Below are 19436 nucleotides of genomic sequence, written 5' to 3'. Positions count from 1 at the left end.
AATTAGTGTAAGTTACAAAAATAAATAAATAGTGCAAAAGAGGAATAACGAGGTAGTGTTAATGGGTTCATGGACCGTTCAGAAGTCTGATGGCGGAGGGAAAGAAGCTGCTCTTGAAACGTTGAGTGTGGGTCTTCAGTCTCCTTTACCTCCTCCCCGATAGTAGTAATGTGAAAAGGGCATGTCTCAAGTGGTGAGGGTCCTTAGTGATGGATGCTGCTTCTTGAGGTGCTGCTTCTTGAGGCGCCACCTCTTGAAGACGTCCTCGATGATGGGGAGGGTTGTGCCTGTGATGGAGCTGGCTGAGCCAACAACTGTCTTCAGCCTCTTTTGATCCTGCGCACTGGAGCCTCCATACCAGGCGGTGATGCAATCAGTCAGAATGCTTTCCACTGTACATCTATGGAAATTTGCAATAGTGTTTGGTGACATATCAAATGTCCTCAAACTTCTAATGAAGCAGAGCCACTGGCTGCTGCCTTCGTGATTGCATCAATATATTGGGCCCAAGATAGATCCTCTGAGATGTTGACACCCAGGAACTTGAAGCTGCTCACCCTTTCTACCACTGACCCCTCAATAAAGGCTGGTGTGTGTTCTCCCAGCTTGCCCTTCCTGAAGTCTACAATCAATTCCTTGGTTTTGCTGATGTTGAGTGCGAGGTTGTTGTTGTGACACCACTCAACCAGCTGATCTATCTCACTCCTGTACATCTCCTCATTGCCGCCTGAGATTCTGCCAACAACAGTGGTGTCATCAGTGAATTTATAGATGGTGTAGAGAGAGAGTGTAGATAAAGTGAACAGCCAGCACCTTTTTACCAGGGCAGCAATGGCTAATACCAGAGGACATCCATTTAAGGTGAGTGGAAGAAAGAGGTTTATTTTTTTACACAGAAAGTGCCTGGAATGCACTGCCGAGGGTGGTGGTAGAGGCTGATACAATAAGGACATTTAAGAGACTCTTAGATAGGCACATGGGATATTAGAAAAATGGAGGGTTATGGGCTGTGTAGGAGGGAAGGGTTAGATTGATCGTGGAGTAAGTTAGCACAACATTGTGGGCTGAAGAGCCGCTACTATGCTGTACTGTTCTATGTTCTTCACAAAGATGGCCTGTGTGCTTCATGCATGAACATGTCACTCAAAAATTGAGAACCCGTGGGTAGATCTTCACTAGGTGTGACAATGTCAAAATCTGTATTAGCCAACTGATAGTGTTGATAAGGGCATGAAACAACCCTCAGTCATGGTGCATGCTGGCTTTGACATCTTCTTAGTTCTTCCCAGCGACTCTCTTGGAAACGCCAACCTGGTGCAATAATTAAAAAGAGGATAGAGGGCAGTTTCAGAACGAGGCATGTAACTCAGTGCAGCATTTGGAATTTGTTCTTTGTAGCTCCGCCTCCAAGTCACCTGGTGAATTGTAGATAATGGTAAACCAGAGTTTGACTGTATGTACCATGTATGACATGCAAATGCCCATGTCACAGGGCAACAACATCCCATTCAATATCCACGACATTAGAACATTGTGGATCGCTTTCACTACTTCAACTTAACTCTTACTAACTCACAATTATTACCATTTACCATTTTTATTTACACAGTAAAAATCAGCATGGATATGAATGGATTGCTGCCATACTTTTTTCACTATTTCATGTTTAAAAAATGACCCTAGTAAAACATCAAAGGCTGTTCCTAGATTAGGCATGCACAGCAAGATTCCAACCATCCTTCAGTTTTGCATTTCAGATCAGCCACTTTCTTTTCAGCTTCTAGAATTTATTGCATCTTTTAAAAACCACTTTGTAAACATTAGTTGATATGCAGATTGTATTGGTTCTATGGTTTGAATATTTTTATTTTTAACATTTTCAGTTGAAAAGCATGTTACCTTTTTCCACCAAAAAGGTAGTGGCAGCAAAATGGTTACATTGCTATCCAGTGGTCTGGACTGTTAATCTGGAAATACAAGTTTGAATACCAATACCAATGTGGCAGCTGGGGGAATTTAAATTCAAGTAATTAAGTAAATTTGGAATTAAAAAGTCAGTATCCATGATAGTTACCACAGAACTATCAAAACACATCTGGTTTTCTAGTGTTCTTTAAGGAAGGAAAATCTGTCCTTGCCTTGTCTGGCCAGTATGAGATTCCAGATCCAATCAATGTGGTTGGCTCTTAATTGACCACTGTAATGTCCCAGCAAGCTATTCAAAAAGATGGAGAATAAATGTCAGCCTTGTCTGTGACATCCACTTCCTGAGGAAGAGTAAAAATAAATGTAAGATGCAGGAATCATTCTTGTTATTCTCTTGTCCAGGACTTGAGCTGCCCAATTTTATTTATAAAGATCAAATTGTAACCCTTTGATTTGGGATATCTCTGGAGACATCAGGAAAGCTACTGAGGACAGAGATGAGTAGGAAGATCCCAGACAGATGATGGGGGTGCCCTCATCAATTTCAAGATTCCTCTGTGGTGGATATGAATCTCTGAACTTGAAACAGTTTCTAATGGTAAGACTGGTTCAACAAGGAAATGAGCAGAGGCCAAAAGAGGACTTTTATTTGGAGGAATTATGTTGGAATAAAGTAACATTGCATTTTAATTCAATGGTGACTCCAGTCCCTGGGTTAGTTCTATTCTTATATAGTTGTTTCTTTAAAGGCTCTTATTTCAGCGTTGGGAAAGGAACACTTAAATAACCTTGGTTACATGAAGAGTTTGAATTTTTCAGTTTTAACCAATGAAAAATCCCAGAAGGCCTATCTACTATAAAACTGTGCCAGTAACACAAGTCAATCCTCCAGGATTTGCATTTTATATCAGTTTGTTTTAAAAATGCTGCTATGGCCTACAGACCAATCCCATTTGTTTGTTGAGTCGGTGACGTGATGGTGGTGAAAAATAACCAAAATCTAAGAGGATTTATTTTCTAATCTAGCCGTGCTTTATAGAAACTGAAAGCTGGTGCATTTCAAGTGCTTTTCTTCATAACCAGATATTGCCAAATACTAATTGAAACCAAAAAAGGCACCCTGGACTGAACCAGAAACGAAAACTTACAAGTTCCAGCCCTAGTTATATATTTGTGTGTTTCTATTCTTGGAGATTTCACCCTGCACACAATATTTCTCCCCATTTTGCAAGCTTGGTCCCAGCAGAGGTTCAGAATATTAGGGAAGTGCTGTAGATGTAGGGAAATCCAGAACTTAGACCCTGTTGTGATGAAGGAATGGTGTTAAATTTCCAACACTGGATGTTGTGTGACTTGGAAGATGAGTGACAGTTAGCCACATCGTATTAACAAATGGAAATGCATAATGCAGTCATGCCACATTTTTCCAAGTAATGTTGCACTCCCAAAAAAGTGGCAGAGGCACTTAGCTCATTGGATATTCCTAAATTGGCATCAGAACATCCCAGTAAGATTACCATCAATACCTGATCTGGGTCTACATTGTCTTTGTCATAGCAGATTGATAATTTGGTCAGAAGATTTCAAACAATACAGCTGGTTTGTGTGGGAACACAGCTGTTCCTTTGCATAACATGACAAGAAAAGGACCGTTGATGTTTTCTCTCACATTTGGCCAGCAAAAAATGATTTATCCTCAAACACTCCAGACTTTTGTAACAGAGAGAGCTTATTACTTCCATAGCCGCCCCCAGATACGCAACCTTATGGCCTTGCAGCTTACTGTCTATCTGCACAGCACTTTCTCTGTAAGTGTAACATTTTATTCTGCATTCTGTTATTGCTTTTCCCTTGTACTGCCTCAATGCACTGTTGTGATGAAATGATATGTATGGATGGCATGCAAAACAAAGTTTTTCACTATACCTCGGTACATATGACAATATTAAACCAATTTAGCTTCTACATCCACCTTGCAAGGTGCCTTTCAAATTGTACAGCATCCTGATTTGGAGATATATCATTGTTCCTTCATCATCACTGGGTCAAAATCTTGGAACTCCCTATCCTTTAACACTGTAGGAGCATCTTCATTACAAGGACTGTAGCAATTTAAGAAGAGTCTCACCACCACCTTCTGAAGGGTAATTAATGGTGAACATCAAATGGGTTGACCTTGACAGTAACACCCATATCCCACAAAAGAATAAATCAAAAGATGAGAAATCTACTAAACGTTTTTTGAGAGGGTAAGTAGTAGAATTGGTTTAACTAGTTGGCAAATTGGTATCAGTGGGTCACAGACTCAGGTTGAGCATTTAGGCAACAAGGTGGGAAGTTAGAATCCATTTCTTAAGCACAAATTATCAACATGCTATGTTTTACTGGGGTAAAACTGGAATATTTTGAACAGAATTGGATAAGGACTTGAATGAGTTAAAAATATGGAAGGCAGAGAATTACATTTTTCGAGGACACCTGGATGTGATGGGTTGAATGTCCTGCTTATCTTGTAATTTCTGTGATTCTTGTCATTTCTGTGATTCTTGTCAAATGCTGTGATCTTGCAACTCCTGAACATTACCTATATTTTGCCTTTTCCTCACTGCTAAATTTTATTCTCCTTATCTGGCTTTCTGAATAGCTGATTCCCATTTTCTCTTGGTTGTATGTTTCTTCTTTGTGTTGCTGGTGGAGTTACTTCCAAGTTGGTCATTGTCCATGTGGGTTGGGGAAATGTCCACTGCTGTGTCTAGCAGCTTGATAAAAAGCATGACATTTACATACACAGGTAAGAGAGGAACTGAATTCTTTTTTTTAAAAAAAACTTGAATGCTCCACATTAGTTTAAAGAATTTAACAGAAAGTCAATATATTTTAAGTTAAACAGAAAAAAATAAAATTGGTGTTAGAAAAGATTGTTGTAAGTTTTCATAGTTCATTTCACTTTAAGAAAATCTGCCTTTCTATGGTGTATTTTATATCCCTTTTCAGGATACCCAAAGCAGTTTGCACCAACAAATTACTTCTGAAACATCAGAAACATAACAGTAAATTTGGGCACAGCAAACTCCCACAAATAGTAAATTGCTGTGAGCTGGCATAGGCTCAATGAGCTAAAATGGCCCCCTACAACATAAGGAAATACAATAATGTTTGATTAACTTCTTTATTCAGTGTTGTAGGCTGAGGGATAAATATCAGCCAAAGCACTAACCATAACTATCATCCTCCTTTTTCTGAGAGAGCAGACAGAGCCTCTGTTTAGCATCTCATCTGCACCAGAGAGTCAGTATTGGAGTGAAACTCAAAACCACAGCCTTCATACTCAGTGGCAAACTACAGAGATTTCAAGCAAATAATAATCAGAAATGGTGCATTTTAGGAAAAAAAATATTGTATTAGCATAGGAAATTTACACTCACTTGCAGAGATAGTCGAATAACTGTATGTAAATCCTCCAAGCAATAGGTGGCAGTACAGCAGCTCCCCTGTTTTGAATGCTTCTTGAATTAACCTTGCCTTGATCTTATTTGGGTTTTCTTTGGGAAGTTTGGCTCTTGTTCAGATCATGGATGGCAGACCTGAATAAACACACAATTTTTATATTCTAATCCAAAAATGGGTAATGTATCTAGTTTCGAAGAATAAATGCCTGTGTTGAATTCCAAATAACAAGGTCTTCATCCTGTTGGCCGTGGAACTATTGCATAAGCAGTTCATAAAGGCTGAGATAGGTGAACCATTTAGAATGTTAAGGCACATGCATCACATTTCAGTTGCATGGTTCAACAGTGAATGTATTACTGTTAAAATGTGTTAAAACATCACTTTGACAAGCACCCCCAGAGCTGATAATTCACTGCAGAACCTGAATCTAGCTAAGGCAGGAATATTCTGGTCTGCATCGTGTAGCTACAAGTACCAACCCAAGTAAGAGCTTGCATTTATGCAAGGGAAGAGCTGAGAAGAGACAGGAAATTTAATAGAATTATTTTTTAGAAGGCTCTCACAAGGAGGGTAAATAATTTTAGTAGTTTCAGGGTGTCATTTTGTCTTTTAAGTTTGGAGGGGATTAAACCCAAGAGTGTGCGCTGGGCAAGACAGAGAGGAAAGTGGGATTGAGGAGAGCTTGGATGTTGGGGAGCTAGTTGGCTTTTAAAACATGGGGGTAGGTGCAAAATAATTATGCCTTTGCATCCTACTTATTAGCCTGGCTGAAGTGAATCTGTGAGGCACCTTTTAAAATTCCTTGGGAAATGGGTGAATTAGTGGTTCCGACCAATAATATGGACCCACTGAGGGTAGATAGTTAACTTGTTAACAATTGACTGTCAGCAACTGTTGAAGAGTGAGTAATGTGTTGTGTTTTTTCTAAAAAAAACTGTTTGGTAAGTGTGTAGTGTGGTCAGAGTTGTTATCTATTCCTAAATATTGATTGTGAAGTAATTCTGTTTGTTCTGTTTCACAGCTGCCCACAGGAGTGTGCAGAAAGTTTTCAAACTGAAGATTAGGGTTGGTGCTTTAAGATTCATGTGAATTCTTTTTCAAAATAGCTGAATGGAGGAAGTTTTTTTTAGGCATTAATGTGTTTCTTCAGGCTTGATTTTGAAATAATAATTGCTTCCTTGTTGTTTTAGCTATTGGATTTGGGGCCTTTTCCTTCACACTGTAAGGTGTTCCAACTGTGAGAGTCAGGGCTTCATTCAAAGTGGTGTTTTTGTCAGTTTTTCTGGAAGTAGCATTACCTTAGCATGCAGAGACAGACATGAAATGCTGCATGGAAGATCATCACCTCGGTGAAAGATTCCCTTTGGTCTGCCTGAAACTTGTTGGTCTTCCAGCACAGTGAGATGCCCGTTAGGGAATGCTGTCGACTGGCACATTCCAGGCTGCGGGAGTACGTGCTGAGGGATGCACTGAAACTTGTTGCAGTCAATGTAAAGGCTCTGTGGGGAAGGATCACAGTCTAGGGTCCTTCTGCAACTGGATATTTAGAGGCTGAGGCTGACGGGGAAGGGTGTATCATCACGGGTGGGGGGGGTGTCACGTGAGCGGCATTGGTGCAATGTACCACTTGATGTATTAACCAAATGACACTAAGAATGTAAAGGGCTTTGCACGGTGTTTATTCTTTTGTATATATTTTTTATTACGAATGAAGTTTATTTTTGAAATAAAAAATTACCTTAGTAGTAATTGTAAGTATAGTTGGTGGAGGGAGAGGACATCATCTTATGTAGCTGGGGATAGACTGTTTTCCTGCCTGTGTAAGCATCCTGTGCTCGCACCACTCTCAGTCCTCAACTTCCTGCCACCCCCCTCCCACCCCCCCCCCCAATGATTCTGCGATGTGAAATATCTGATACAAATGTTTATCAAAGAAGGTATTGCATTTTAGTGTGCATTTTGCAACATTGATGTTCCAGAGTGTTTAACCCCCAAGATTAACTTTTTGTTTAAGAAGTGTAATTGCTCATATATTTTATTTCTTAATAGTTCTGTTGTAGTGAAATTTGTTGTACAGTATCGGGATGGGTTACACAACACTGACAGTCTTGGGTGACTTTGCAGAATCTCTTCTTGCTGGAGGTATGCAACGTAAGAAAGTGTTGGTTCCTATTGCCTAGCTGTTATTTTCATCGGGGAATCATTCCTGATGTTTCTCCTGAGGTAGGTGATTACTGTGGAAATGAGGCCACTTCTTTCAACGTTAGAACTACATGTGCTTGATCTCTTAATATAGGTAGTTGTTTTGTCATAAACAGCAGCTGCTTCTCCAACCCAAGTAACTCAGGGAAGGTTTGTTATAGGCCATTCACGCTGCTCAGCAACTGCATGATTAAGTAATTACCTTTTCATCAGTCTTTCAATTATTGAATATCTTTTGCATTACTCTGAGTAATCTGATGTTCTTTAAATGTAATCTTCCATATTGTTAATCGAACTGGGTAGTTGTATTTTCCACTGGGTTCTGATTTGGTATGGAATCATACAAAAAAAATATGATATAGCAAGCAGCCAATCAGCCCATTGTGAGTGTGTTGGTTGAAAACCAGCCACCCAGCTTAAGCCCATCTTCCAGCATTTGATCCATAGCCCTGTCAGTTGCACCTCCTCAAGGATGTATCCAGAAATTTTTTTAAAAATCTGGTTCAAGTTTTTGTCTCCATTATCTTTTAAGGCAATGAGTTCCATATCCCTACTGCACTCTAGATGTGAAAATATTTCCTTGTCTCCCCTCTATCATTCTCGCAATTACTTTAAATCTATGCTCTCAAGTTTTTGACCCCCTCAGCTAAAGGAAATAGGTCCTTTCCATCCACTCTGTTTTAACCCTTCAAAGCCTTATCCATGTCAGTTAATTCCCCCAGCCTCCTCTGTTCAAAAGGAAGTAACCCTGTTCTATCCAATCTTTATATAACTAACATGCCCCAGTCTTGGCAACATCTTCATAAATCTCCCCCATACCCTTTCCAGTCTAATCACGTCTTTCCTGTAATGTTGTTGCTGGAACAACACTGGGTAAAATTCCTGTTAATGATTTTGCTGGTAGCGCATATAAGAATTTTACATAAACTAGTCATTAATTGTATGCTCAGTTAAATTGCAACCCATAGCTTTAATCCTTTTCCCAATATGTTTATTCTCAATTGGTGTTTGAGAGTGTGGACATTTGCCAGTGTCCTAGTTAGGCTGACTGGTGTGACCTGTGTCTTGCTTGGTAATAATATTCAGACTATGCAGCAAATATGTCAACAGCATGATTGTCTATTGTCTATTAAGGCCACTTGTGCAGAACATCAGGAGGATTCAAAGCAGTTGCATTAAGATCTAAACTTACTGAATTCTCCCACCACTGTTGTTTCTGCTGGAGTCAGGAGAAGCATTTGATTCCGTGCAACGTATGTCCATAAATCTCCAACATTGACTAAACAAACACACTTCCATTTGACTGCAGAGGTTCGTTTGTTCTGTATATCGGTCAGTATCACAGAGAGTAAAGAAACCAAGACAAAGCTCAGTAAAAAAAACTGTAGCTGGTGTTTTCTTCCCTCTAGCTCAGGGATTAGCTAATGAAGCAAAGGCAGGGGTTCATTCTGGTGTGAGGGCTCGGTTGTACTTTGTATTAAGGCTTCAGGGAGCCTGAAGCCATTGCTCGTTAACTGTAACAAACACAAGTGCCTTTTCTACAGGACGTGTGCAAAGTGACCCACATTACATGAAATACCAGTTGTAATTGTGCAAGAAGTGTTTGGAAGCCACATTATCATTATTGTTGCTTCATTACTGGTACTTGTGCCGGAGAGCTCTGAAGCGAGGTAGTTTTGAGTACTCCATAAATACTTATTTAAAGAAAGGAAACTGCAGATAGATTTTTGACATTATAAAGTTTGGTAATTATCAGGGGTGGTGATGTTCATGATCAATAATTACCAAAGTCGCAAAGCAGATGTGTCAGAGCAATCACAAGGAGGAAGTGAATGGGGGAGGGGATGGTAGGTGAGGTAGAGGAGTGGGGGTGGGGGGGGAGAGAGAAAAAAAACAAACCAAAGCTGCTTCCTTTCTGAGCCAAGTTTAGAAGAAGTGGGCGGGTGCATTTGGGGTTTGATGTTTGCAATGCTGTCATTTCAGAAATATTCACCCTTTCATATCAAGGTGTTATCAGCTCATTTTAAACAGTACTTAGAATTTAAACTGTGCATTGCAAAAGTAACATTCCATGCAGTGTGAGGGGTACAGCCTTTGACATTGCAAACTACACTACCCGAGTAACTTTTGTCTCTCACTTCCTTTTCCTCCACCCACCCCCACACACCTTTGTAGAATGGACTGATCCTTCCTACCTTACTGCTATGATAATGAACTGAGCGGTGTCAGTGCGGAGCACACCAGGCTGCTGGTCGCAGGGGCCAGCACTCTGCACACCAACAAGGTGTGTTTGTGTACGTGCGCTTTGGTTTGCAGAGACCTCCAGGCAGCCGGCAGCAAAGGAATCTCAGGTTTTACCCTTGTGCTTCTGGAGTTTGGCAATGATTGGCTCCACTGGAACGTAAATGAAAAGAAGAGAAGGCGACCTCTGGATTAAAGTGGCTGTGAGAGATTTTTCTTACAAAAACAGGGCACGAGCAGAGGTTGGGGGAGTGGTGGTGGAAGGGGCTGGAGTAAAGAATGCCAGAGGGAATCCTTCCCTCGCAATCTGCCTTGAACCACTAATTTCAACAACCCGGCTTTCAGACTAAAAAGAATTCTTTTTCCCACGCTACCCATTTTTTTGAAGGAAAGCATTTTTTTACATTTGAAACCTTCTTGGTTTAGCTCAATCAGATGGAGGTACAGAGGAGATCCTTGACACCCCCCTTATCGCCTGCTGCATATGTCAACTCAACGCAATATTCGAGTGTTTTGGAGGGAAGATTCAAGCAACTGCAAGGTAAGCCTTCCCGCCTTTCCTGCTGACACCGGACACCAGCATTGGAGTTTGCACAGTGCTGTCAGTGTATTCTGTAAATATGCCATTGAGTGGTGGCAGTACCTTTTTAAACAGCGCGGCAGTAAGAATTGAAGGGATCTTGTGTTGCTCCTGTGCCACTAGCTCAGGCTCTCAGCTTACCAGTTTAGTTGTTTCAAGGGGTTTCTTGGTGTAGGTGAAAGGATTTTAATTTATCAGTACCCCAAATGCTTTCCCTTTGCTGTATCCTGTTTCAAGTTGGTAGTGCCTCTCTCCTGCTTTGCCATGGGATAGGGAAACTGGGTGCTTATTTTATTGGGCGGTGGACCGGGAATAAACATGCAAGGACTCTATCCTTGTGTTTACATAACTTCAGCCATTTTTTTAAATGCACTGTGCTTGAGCTACAAGTCGTTGGTGTAGAAAAACTGGGTTCAGTCATTCGCCTGACTTCAGCAAATCACAGAAGTTTGATGTTGGGCGTTGCTGTCAGCTGATTTTTAAATTTGCTTGCCTAGAACTGGTACATGGCACTACCACAGTCCTGGTGCAGGGTTTCAACCTGAAACTTTGTCAATTGCTTTCCCCCCACAAATGCTGCTCGACCCGCTGAGTTCCTTAAGCAGATTGTTTGCTACTACTACTGTGCACACTGCTTTAACCAGCTTCTGTGTACAGTTGCCACGGTTGAAGGGCCATATATTTGTGAGCTAGTCCTGATGACTTGGCTCAGTAACCTTGAATGCAGTTGATAGACAGAGATTCATGCTTCCACCTTTTCTTTTATATTGTCTCGAGATCTGAGCTACTCTTTTGTAATCCTCAGTCAACCTGTAGGTGTCTAGCTTTGGGTAGCTGAATGAGCTGTTTATGAAGATTTAGCATGGCTTATGGGCAACATAAAAACGGCCTTCTATTGTAAGTAGGCCTTAACAATTTTACATTGGTTCATCTTCTCCCTTTGGAATAAAGTTCTGTTCTCCACTATTAAATAACACTATTAGTCTTGAATTAAAGTTTAACTGAAAGTAATAAAACTATAAGGTGTCCTAATATTATAAATTTTAGTTGGGAGAATATGTGATTTTCCTCTTTGCCTATGCAAAATCTACAGTTAATGTTGGCAGAAAATGCGCATTTTTGTTCAGTTGATATCAGATTGCCTGCGTGATGAATTGGAGATGGTGGAGGAGTCAAAGAAGTGATGACGTAGAACTGGGTGGGGCCATTTTCTAACCTGCAGATGATGTCACCATGGGGCATGATCCTTAATGAGAAATAAGAAACAAAGTACAGAAAGAGAACCACAATTCAGACGTAAGAAAACTTCTCTTTGGGGAACCTTGTATTGCTTGGTCACACATGCCATTCAATTTCACTTGCTCCTAATTGAGGCAGGATAAAGCTTCCCAGTGACCTTCAATTTCTGGAATTGTATTGATTAGTCAAGAGGCTGTGTTGAATTTTGAGCAATTTGTATGAAATCTCTTATTCAGGCTACTTTTGAGAAAACATTTTGTTAATTTGTCTACAGGTAATCTGATATTGGGTTTTCTGAGCAGAATTATCTCGATTTATACTCTGTTTAATTTGTAAATAATGTGGGCAGGCGTCTTTTTCTGTGCCGTCACTAAATAACTCAACTAGCTACCAGTCCAGATGGTTGCAGTGTTTCTGGTTTCTCTCTTACATAGAATGTAGTCTTAATATTTCTGGTCCATTGAGAGCTTTTGTTCAGTATCAAGAATGAGAGTTATAAATATGACATGCAATGACAAAACATGTCAACTACTTTTGTGAAAAGTTTTGTAAAATCCTACGAATTGGCTCAGTCACTTTTCAGTGTGCATTCAGTCTGCAGTGCACTTGAATCCTTGAGTTCAAGTCCCACACCAGGATCTGAGCTTGTAATCAAAGCTTTGTTGGAGGTGATGCCCTTTGGATGTAATACAGAGTCACCTGATCAGCGAAACATTAAAATTCTGTGGCAAAGATATCTAATTTTGGCAGCTATTCAGATACCTTCACTGCATATCCCCAACAACTAAAAGGAAACTGACTTAAGGTCATTTGTGTCCTTGATATTGTGGGATAGCTCGGAGAACCAGTAACTGCGTCTGAATTTTAAAAAAACTTGTTTTTTAAACCATTTACCCCCCTTTCACTCAACCCAAAAGTGCATTACAGCCAATTGAGTATTTGGGAAATGTATTCATTGTTGCCATTTAGGAAATGTGGCAGTGAGTTTGCACAAAGTATGTTTTTACAAATGTATTAGCAATATAATCTGTTCCAGTGACATAGAATGAGCAGTAAATATTGTCCCCAGGATAATGGGGAGAATTGTACTGCTTCTCATTGAAATAGTGGCAGTAAGATCTTGTACATCCACACAAAAGAGCAGCTGGGTCTTCGGTTTAACATTTCATTAAAAAGATGGCACAACTGACAGTGTAGCATTCCCTTAGTACTGCATTGAAGTATCAGCCTAGAGTTCAACTCTCTTGGATGGGACTTGTGCTCATGAAGTAATCAATTTCACTTTTAGTGTGCTTTTATAATGTTTTCATGTTTCATAAGATTGCCATTTATGGTGTGAATCTTTCACTGAAAAAGGAATAAAGAAAATCTATAAATAAACTCATAGTTTACCTCTAAAACTACACTGTGCTTTGCTTCCCTGTCTCATCCCCTTCCCAACTACCATCTTGAATAGCCGACCCAATAGCAGACATACTAAAAGGACCTAGATTTGCGAGATGCCTCTTGAAATGAAATAGTTTCTTCTCTTAATTTCTTTTCACTGTAGACAGCAGTCTGGTGGTGCTTCAGGGCACTAATGTGTTTTTGTGATGTTTTAGGATGGCACATGACATAGGATCAGTAAATACAGCTCTGTACACACCACTGATTGTAAGATCATGTGCTCTGTGAGATCAAAAGACCAGCTGTTTAACCCTTTCATTACATGCTCAAGTGGGTTTAATAAGAGATTCTTCTTTGATAGCTCCTCTGGTGGGGCTGTACATAACATCCGATTATAGGCTGTAACATTTAGAGAAGTCGTTCAGATTTTATCTTTGCTATTTTCGTTGATAAAATGTGAAGATTTGAAATTGCACATGTTTAAGTATTCAAACATTAATTTCAAGATCCGGGCATATACTTGTGTGGAAGCTGCCTCTCTTGTGGTTAGGAAAATTGTGGTTGTACCAGCTTCTCTGGCTTTCAGCTTAAAGTCGAATCTAAGTTGGCTTAGCAATGACAAATATATGGTTTAAATTAAGAAATAGAGATGTGTATTTCTGTCAGTGTTGTTGAATAGGCAGGTTCACATTGGGTTTGTTCCTGGAAGGAAACTGGTGGAGGCATTAACCCAGCAATAAACCCAATGTTAAAGCAGCTGTTTGCCCCAGCATGGGCAGCTGTGTTTTTAAAAGCCTAGGCACTAAACTCTCAAATTCCTCCATAAAGCAATCTGCACCTTAGTTTTAAAATGCTCCTCAAAGTCCCTGTCCTTGATCGCCAGTCTGCCCTAATATATAGTTCATTGTCTGGAAATGGATGGTGTGTGGAGGTCAGGACAGGGACCACTGCCTGTCATTTCATGGGCACTTCTCTGTAGGAGCAATTGTGTGGGCATCATTCCTGGAACACACCCACATGGGAGACTATGAGGAGGGTGTCATGGGTCATAAAACCGCCCCAAACAGCAATTTAGTTTTACTGATGGGAGTCTTATATTATCAGCTTGCTGACTTGAGGAGTTCCCAAATAAGTCTCAGGTCCAGGAAAATCGGTATTCCTCATTTTCCAGTCTTGTTCCTTTACTGCTAGTTTAACTATTTTGTTTCTTTTCTCGCTCATCCCAACAAGCCACGTCTATCTTTAATGCTGAATACACCCCAACCAAACGTCGCTGAGTCTAAAGTAGCATCTTTCACAGGATGTGTGTGCTGCTGGTAATGGCACTATTTACTCCCTGTCCCTGATTACCACTTAACTTGCTAGGTCATTTCTAGTAGCCTTGCAGATTGCTGAGTTCTGGACCCATAAATAGGCTAAACTAGGTAAAGGCAGTGGATTTCCTACCCTGAAGTCCATTAGTGAAGTTCCATGGGCACATTATTGAGATTACTTTTAAACTCTGGGTTTATTTAATTCATAATGTAAGTTCCCCAGCTGCTACGTGGATTTGAATTTGTGCCTCTGGATTGATTCTTTAGATCCCATTTCAGTAACTTAATCACTGTGCTGTTTTATCTATTAGATTAACACAGAATTGACAAGGAATTGCAAGCATGTTCCCCTACTCTGGTGGCCCTTTCCTCTGCCATCACCGTGGGCCAAAGGGAATGGACAAGTTACCTTTTATTTTGAATCGAAATTAACTGGCTGGATGTGACTTTATTACTATCATTGTTCTGCATGCTGAAAGTTTTTAAAATATAAAACGAGTAACGTACAATTGAAAGAAATGCATTTAAATAAATTTACCAAGATAAAATAGCTTACAACCTTGCTTCTGTTAGCTCCTCTTGCTGTAGTCCATAAGGACTCCCAGGTAGCCAGATCATGTCTCAATGCCCACCAGAACATCCCCCCCACCCAACCTACGAGCTGAATCACATGACAGTGCCTTCTGACCACACAACTAGCATTCATAATAAACCATGAAATGTACTTTTAGACACAGATTCTGAATATGGTGGGTAACTGATGCAGTGTAGCATTCCCGGGAGTGAGCTTCTTTGCAGGGTGAATACCTTGGGAGCGGAGGTCAATGTGTCCAAACTGTAATCTCCAGGCTTTTACGACCAATGGACTCTAATTTATGCAAGAGCAAATAAAACTTTGAGCTCAGGACCTAAATTTTGATGTGTACTGCTATTGAAGGAGTATACACACTGAATTTCATTGACTATCGAATGGCTTAAGGCATTCTGAGGTTTGAAAGTTGTGAGAGAAATGGAAAGAATTTCTATTGTTTTCATCACTGGGAATACAAAATGTTAAAATTTGCCTCCACTTGATAGTTATTAAATCAAACTCGATTCTCACACAGGCTCAGTATTCCATGTCCTGATAGAATTTTGCACACACATGCCCCTCCTTGCTTTCTCTCTCTTCTCACACTCTTTCTTTCTCTCTCTTCTCACATTCTTCCTCTCTCTTCTCACATTCTTTCTCTCTCTTCTCACGCTCTTTCTCTCTCTTCTCACACTCTTTCTCTCTCTTCTAACACTCCTCTTCTCACTCTTTCCCCCTCTCCCTTCTTACACTCTTTCATTCGGTTTTGCCCTTGTTCCCTTTCCCTCCCTTACTCCCCCCACTCTTTCTCCCCTTCTTTCCCCTCCCTCTCAATTCCCTTCCTTCCCCTCTCTTGCCTCCTCCTTGCACACAGATTAAGCTGCCCAAGGCTTAATTTCCTTGTGGTGTGTTGGAGGTTTAAATATTTGTCGTAGTTCTATAATTAATCTACACCCCTGCTTAAATGGCTTAGATGAGCTGCTTGTTTACACAGCATAGGCAGAAACTTCTTTTTCCCAGCATTGTGAATAAGCAGTTCTGGAATATAGAAATATGTGTAAAGAAAAAATGACATAGTGTACAAATAGGAATGGGAATAGGCCCCTCAAACCTGCCCCACCTTTCAGCATAATCATGGCTGATCTATCCCAGGCCTCAACTCATTCTGCATGCCAGATTCCTGTGGGCCACAATTCCACGATTTTTCAAAAATGTATCTACTTCTAATTTAAATATTTCTGATGAGCTAGCCTCCACAGCACTGGGGCAGAGAATTCCAGAGGTTCACTACCCTATGCAAGAAGAAATTTCTACGTACCTCGGTTTTAAATGACTGGCCCTTTATCTTGAAGCCATGTCCCTTCATCAAGATTCACCCACCATTGAACACATCTCAACATCTTCTGTGTCATGTTCATGTAAAAATATTGGCATCTTTGATCATTCAGAGAAACAATCACATGATATAAAGGTTGGCCTTTATTTGGATTGCAAAAGAGTGAGTGACACCAGTTACCTGTATTGTAAACTGTTGAAAATGTTGTCCATATTTTTGTCTGGTAAGAAAGTGGGTTGTAGCATTGTGAAGTTGGGGAATCAGCGAGCAGGGACCTCACTCCCAGAAAATGAATATCAAAAAACTGCAGATGCTAGGAATCTGAAATAAAAACAGAAAATTTTGGAAACATTCAGCAGGTCAAGTAGCATCTGTGAGAAAAGAAGACCCAAGAGACTGCAGATTCTGGAATCTGGAGCAACACAAAAAGCACTGGAGGAACTCAGCAGGTCAGGCAGCATCTGTGGAGGGAAATGGACAGTCGTCGTTTCAGGTTGAGACCCAACTGTCCATTTCCCTCCATAGCTGCTGCCTAACCCAATGAGTTCCTTCAGCACTTTTAGTGTTACTCTGTAGGAAGAGAAATTTGTTTCAGGTCCAAGACCCATTGTCAAACTGGGAAAGAGAAAGAATAAGTTTGTTTTCAGAGCAGAGAAGGTGGGGAACTGCTGCTGAAAACTAACTTGATTTCTCTCCAGCCTAGTTCTAATAAAGGGTCTCAGACCCGAAGCATTAACTTTGTTTCTCTTTCCACAGATGCTGCTCAACTTGCTGAGTGTTTCCAGCATTTTCTGTTTTTGCTTCTCTCCTATAGTCTGCTCTGAATGTGTGCAACAAATCAAGCTACCATGGGCTCTACTTGGCTCCATGTTCTGTCCATTTGGGAGCCTTCCCCCATCCACACGCACACTCCTTCCCATTACCTAAACCCCAATTTAGGGAAGAAAATAAGGGAATCAATCGGCCATGCTCCCTGGCCCTGGTTGCTGCCTGTCGAAGCTTGGATGCCGGGCAGATGACTAACCACTGATTCCAGTTGTTCACTTTCATCCATGAGTGCTGATTCATGGGTTGAGGTTTTGGATGGCTTGCAGTTTCTCAGAAACTTTATCCTGACATTAACAGACTGGGACATATTAACATGTTAATCTGATGCCTTATCACTAGTTATGTTTACTCTTGCTACATCAGTCTACAAATAAAGATAAACCTTTGAACTGGCCAGCTGTTGATTTACCTTGGTCACCCAATCACTGAGACAGGCCCTGGGCATGGGGGTCACAGAAACAGGCCCTTTGGTCACAGTGCATCCATTTACAGTAGTCCCACTGCTCTTATCCTCGCCTCATTCCCATTGTCCCCTCAGATACTGCACTCTCCTATACACTAGAGGTAAATTACACTAGCCAGTTAACCTAACAGCTCGTATGTCTTTGTGATTTGGGAGGACACCCAAGCATCAGAGGGAACCTATACAGTGAAAGGGAGAACGTACAGACTCCACACAGTACCATAGGTCAGGATTGAACCAGGGGCACTGGAAGTGTAAGGCAGCAGCCTGACCAGCTATGTCACTGTGCCACTCTGATGTCAGAGGCTTGACGTGGTCCCTCAATCATAATGACACTCACCCAGTTCATGATAATGGTGATCAGTGGTTGTGGAAGTGGGGTGGTGGGGTACATTGCATTAAGTGGATAAAACATCAAAACCGACACTAAAGGTGTTACTATGCGCATCAACACAGAGTAGGAATGCATTTTGTCTCCTGGTAACAATTGTGGTAAAGTCCAGGGGTGCTGGGACTTCTTGAAGTTAGTGGTCAATCGACATGACTTGATATAGGTTGTTCTGACAATGTTACAAAAACAATTTGATTTCACTGTGAAAGATGACGTTTGGGAATTGAGAGAAACTTTGGTGCAATTTTCATCCAGCTTGGTCCCACCCTTCTTGATTGTCAGTTGGCTCTTCTTGTTAGAAGCCTTCAGGTTAAAGGGTGGAAACTGATACCAGGAATCAAATATATAATCTGGGTTGATACTGCAGTTTAAAACTGAGAGAGTTCGGTGCTTCGGATGTAAAGTTAAACGTGTGATTTTAAACTTGTAAGAATTTTACTTCAGTGGCACATTCAACATTCCTCTAAGGATGTGCTTTACAGTTGGTGAAATACTTTTGGAAGTCACTGTTTGCTGGTGACTAAATACTTTTGTTGATGTTGAGTTTTGAATAAATATTGTGCCTAAAGCACTAGGGGTAGCTCCCCTGTCTTCTTGTCTCCAAAATAGTGATGAGACATATTCTTATGTCAGCCTTAGAGAATAGGTGGGACCTCGTTTTACTCTCTCATGCAATGGTGGTATTAGGAAGAATGTAAAGGTGGCAGTATAGAAGAGCAAGATCAGTTGGCTTTGTTTGTTCAGGCTGCACCTATAAACTATGCTAGCTGTTCCCACCCAGTCTTTCCTCTTGTTCACCCCAAAACTGCCCCCAGCATAGAATAGTTGATCCCTTAATTGTTCAGTGGTTGTAGAGCCTGTTGACATTAATTCCCCGTATTTGTTATGCAGTTGTGCACACACCAGAAATTTAGGGTGGGGCTGGGTAACAGAAGCTAATGATAATTGCACGGATTTTTTTAAGGTATTCATTTATGGGATATGGTTATTTCTGGCAAGGCTGGTATTTATTCCAGGTTGGGCCACTTGAGGGTACAGTCAAGAGCCAGCCTCATAGCTATGGGTCTGAAATCCCATATCGATCCAGGCTGTGCAAGGACAGCAGATTTCTTTCCCTGAAGGATATTGGTGAAACAGACAGGTTTTTGCAGAAATCTGCTTTTTAATTCTAAAATCTGCTTAACTTAGAGAATTTTAATTTTCCAGATTTAAACTTGTGTCACAGGAAGATTAAAGAATGTGTCCAAATTATTTAACAAGTGAAATAATCACCGTGCCACTGCATCTCATAGTTCAGTAATAAAGATTATTTTAACATGGATGTGATGACAAGCTGTCCATTACTCCCAATTACTGTCTGTGTATTTTTGTGTCATGTTAAACCTTTGATAAGATTGCCATTTTGTACTGTCTGACTCATTTCAATTGTCAACCTCCCTTTTGTATTTTGCACCATGAATTTCTTGATTGAATAGTTCTTTGTGATGTAGTTAGTTATTTGCATAGCATA

At 40.6% G+C, this 19436-nt stretch overlaps 1 protein-coding gene across 5 annotated transcripts in view; it reads left to right on the top strand.

Moving 5' to 3' along the window:
• The window catches only part of LOC127587104 (spectrin beta chain, non-erythrocytic 1-like), a 261405-nt gene that overhangs the window by 99427 nt on the left and 142542 nt on the right, over window positions 1-19436 (top strand). Inside the window, exons 1-2 of one of the 5 annotated variants that reach the window (XM_052045325.1) lie at window positions 9769-10022; window positions 10246-10360. The exons of 3 other annotated variants lie outside the window; for them this stretch is intronic. In XM_052045325.1, coding sequence (XP_051901285.1) covers window positions 9984-10022; window positions 10246-10360 — 154 coding nt within the window. In that variant the 5' untranslated portion in view covers window positions 9769-9983. Of the gene's footprint in view, window positions 1-9768; window positions 10361-19436 lie in introns of those variants that run through there. One more of the 5 variants, XM_052045326.1, reaches the window with a different exon arrangement.

Source organism: Pristis pectinata, chromosome 38 (genome assembly GCF_009764475.1).
Source record: "Pristis pectinata isolate sPriPec2 chromosome 38, sPriPec2.1.pri, whole genome shotgun sequence".
Lineage (NCBI taxonomy): Eukaryota > Metazoa > Chordata > Chondrichthyes > Rhinopristiformes > Pristidae > Pristis > Pristis pectinata.
Note: the sequence above shows the minus strand (reverse complement) of the source record. Positions and strands in the feature narration are given on the sequence as shown.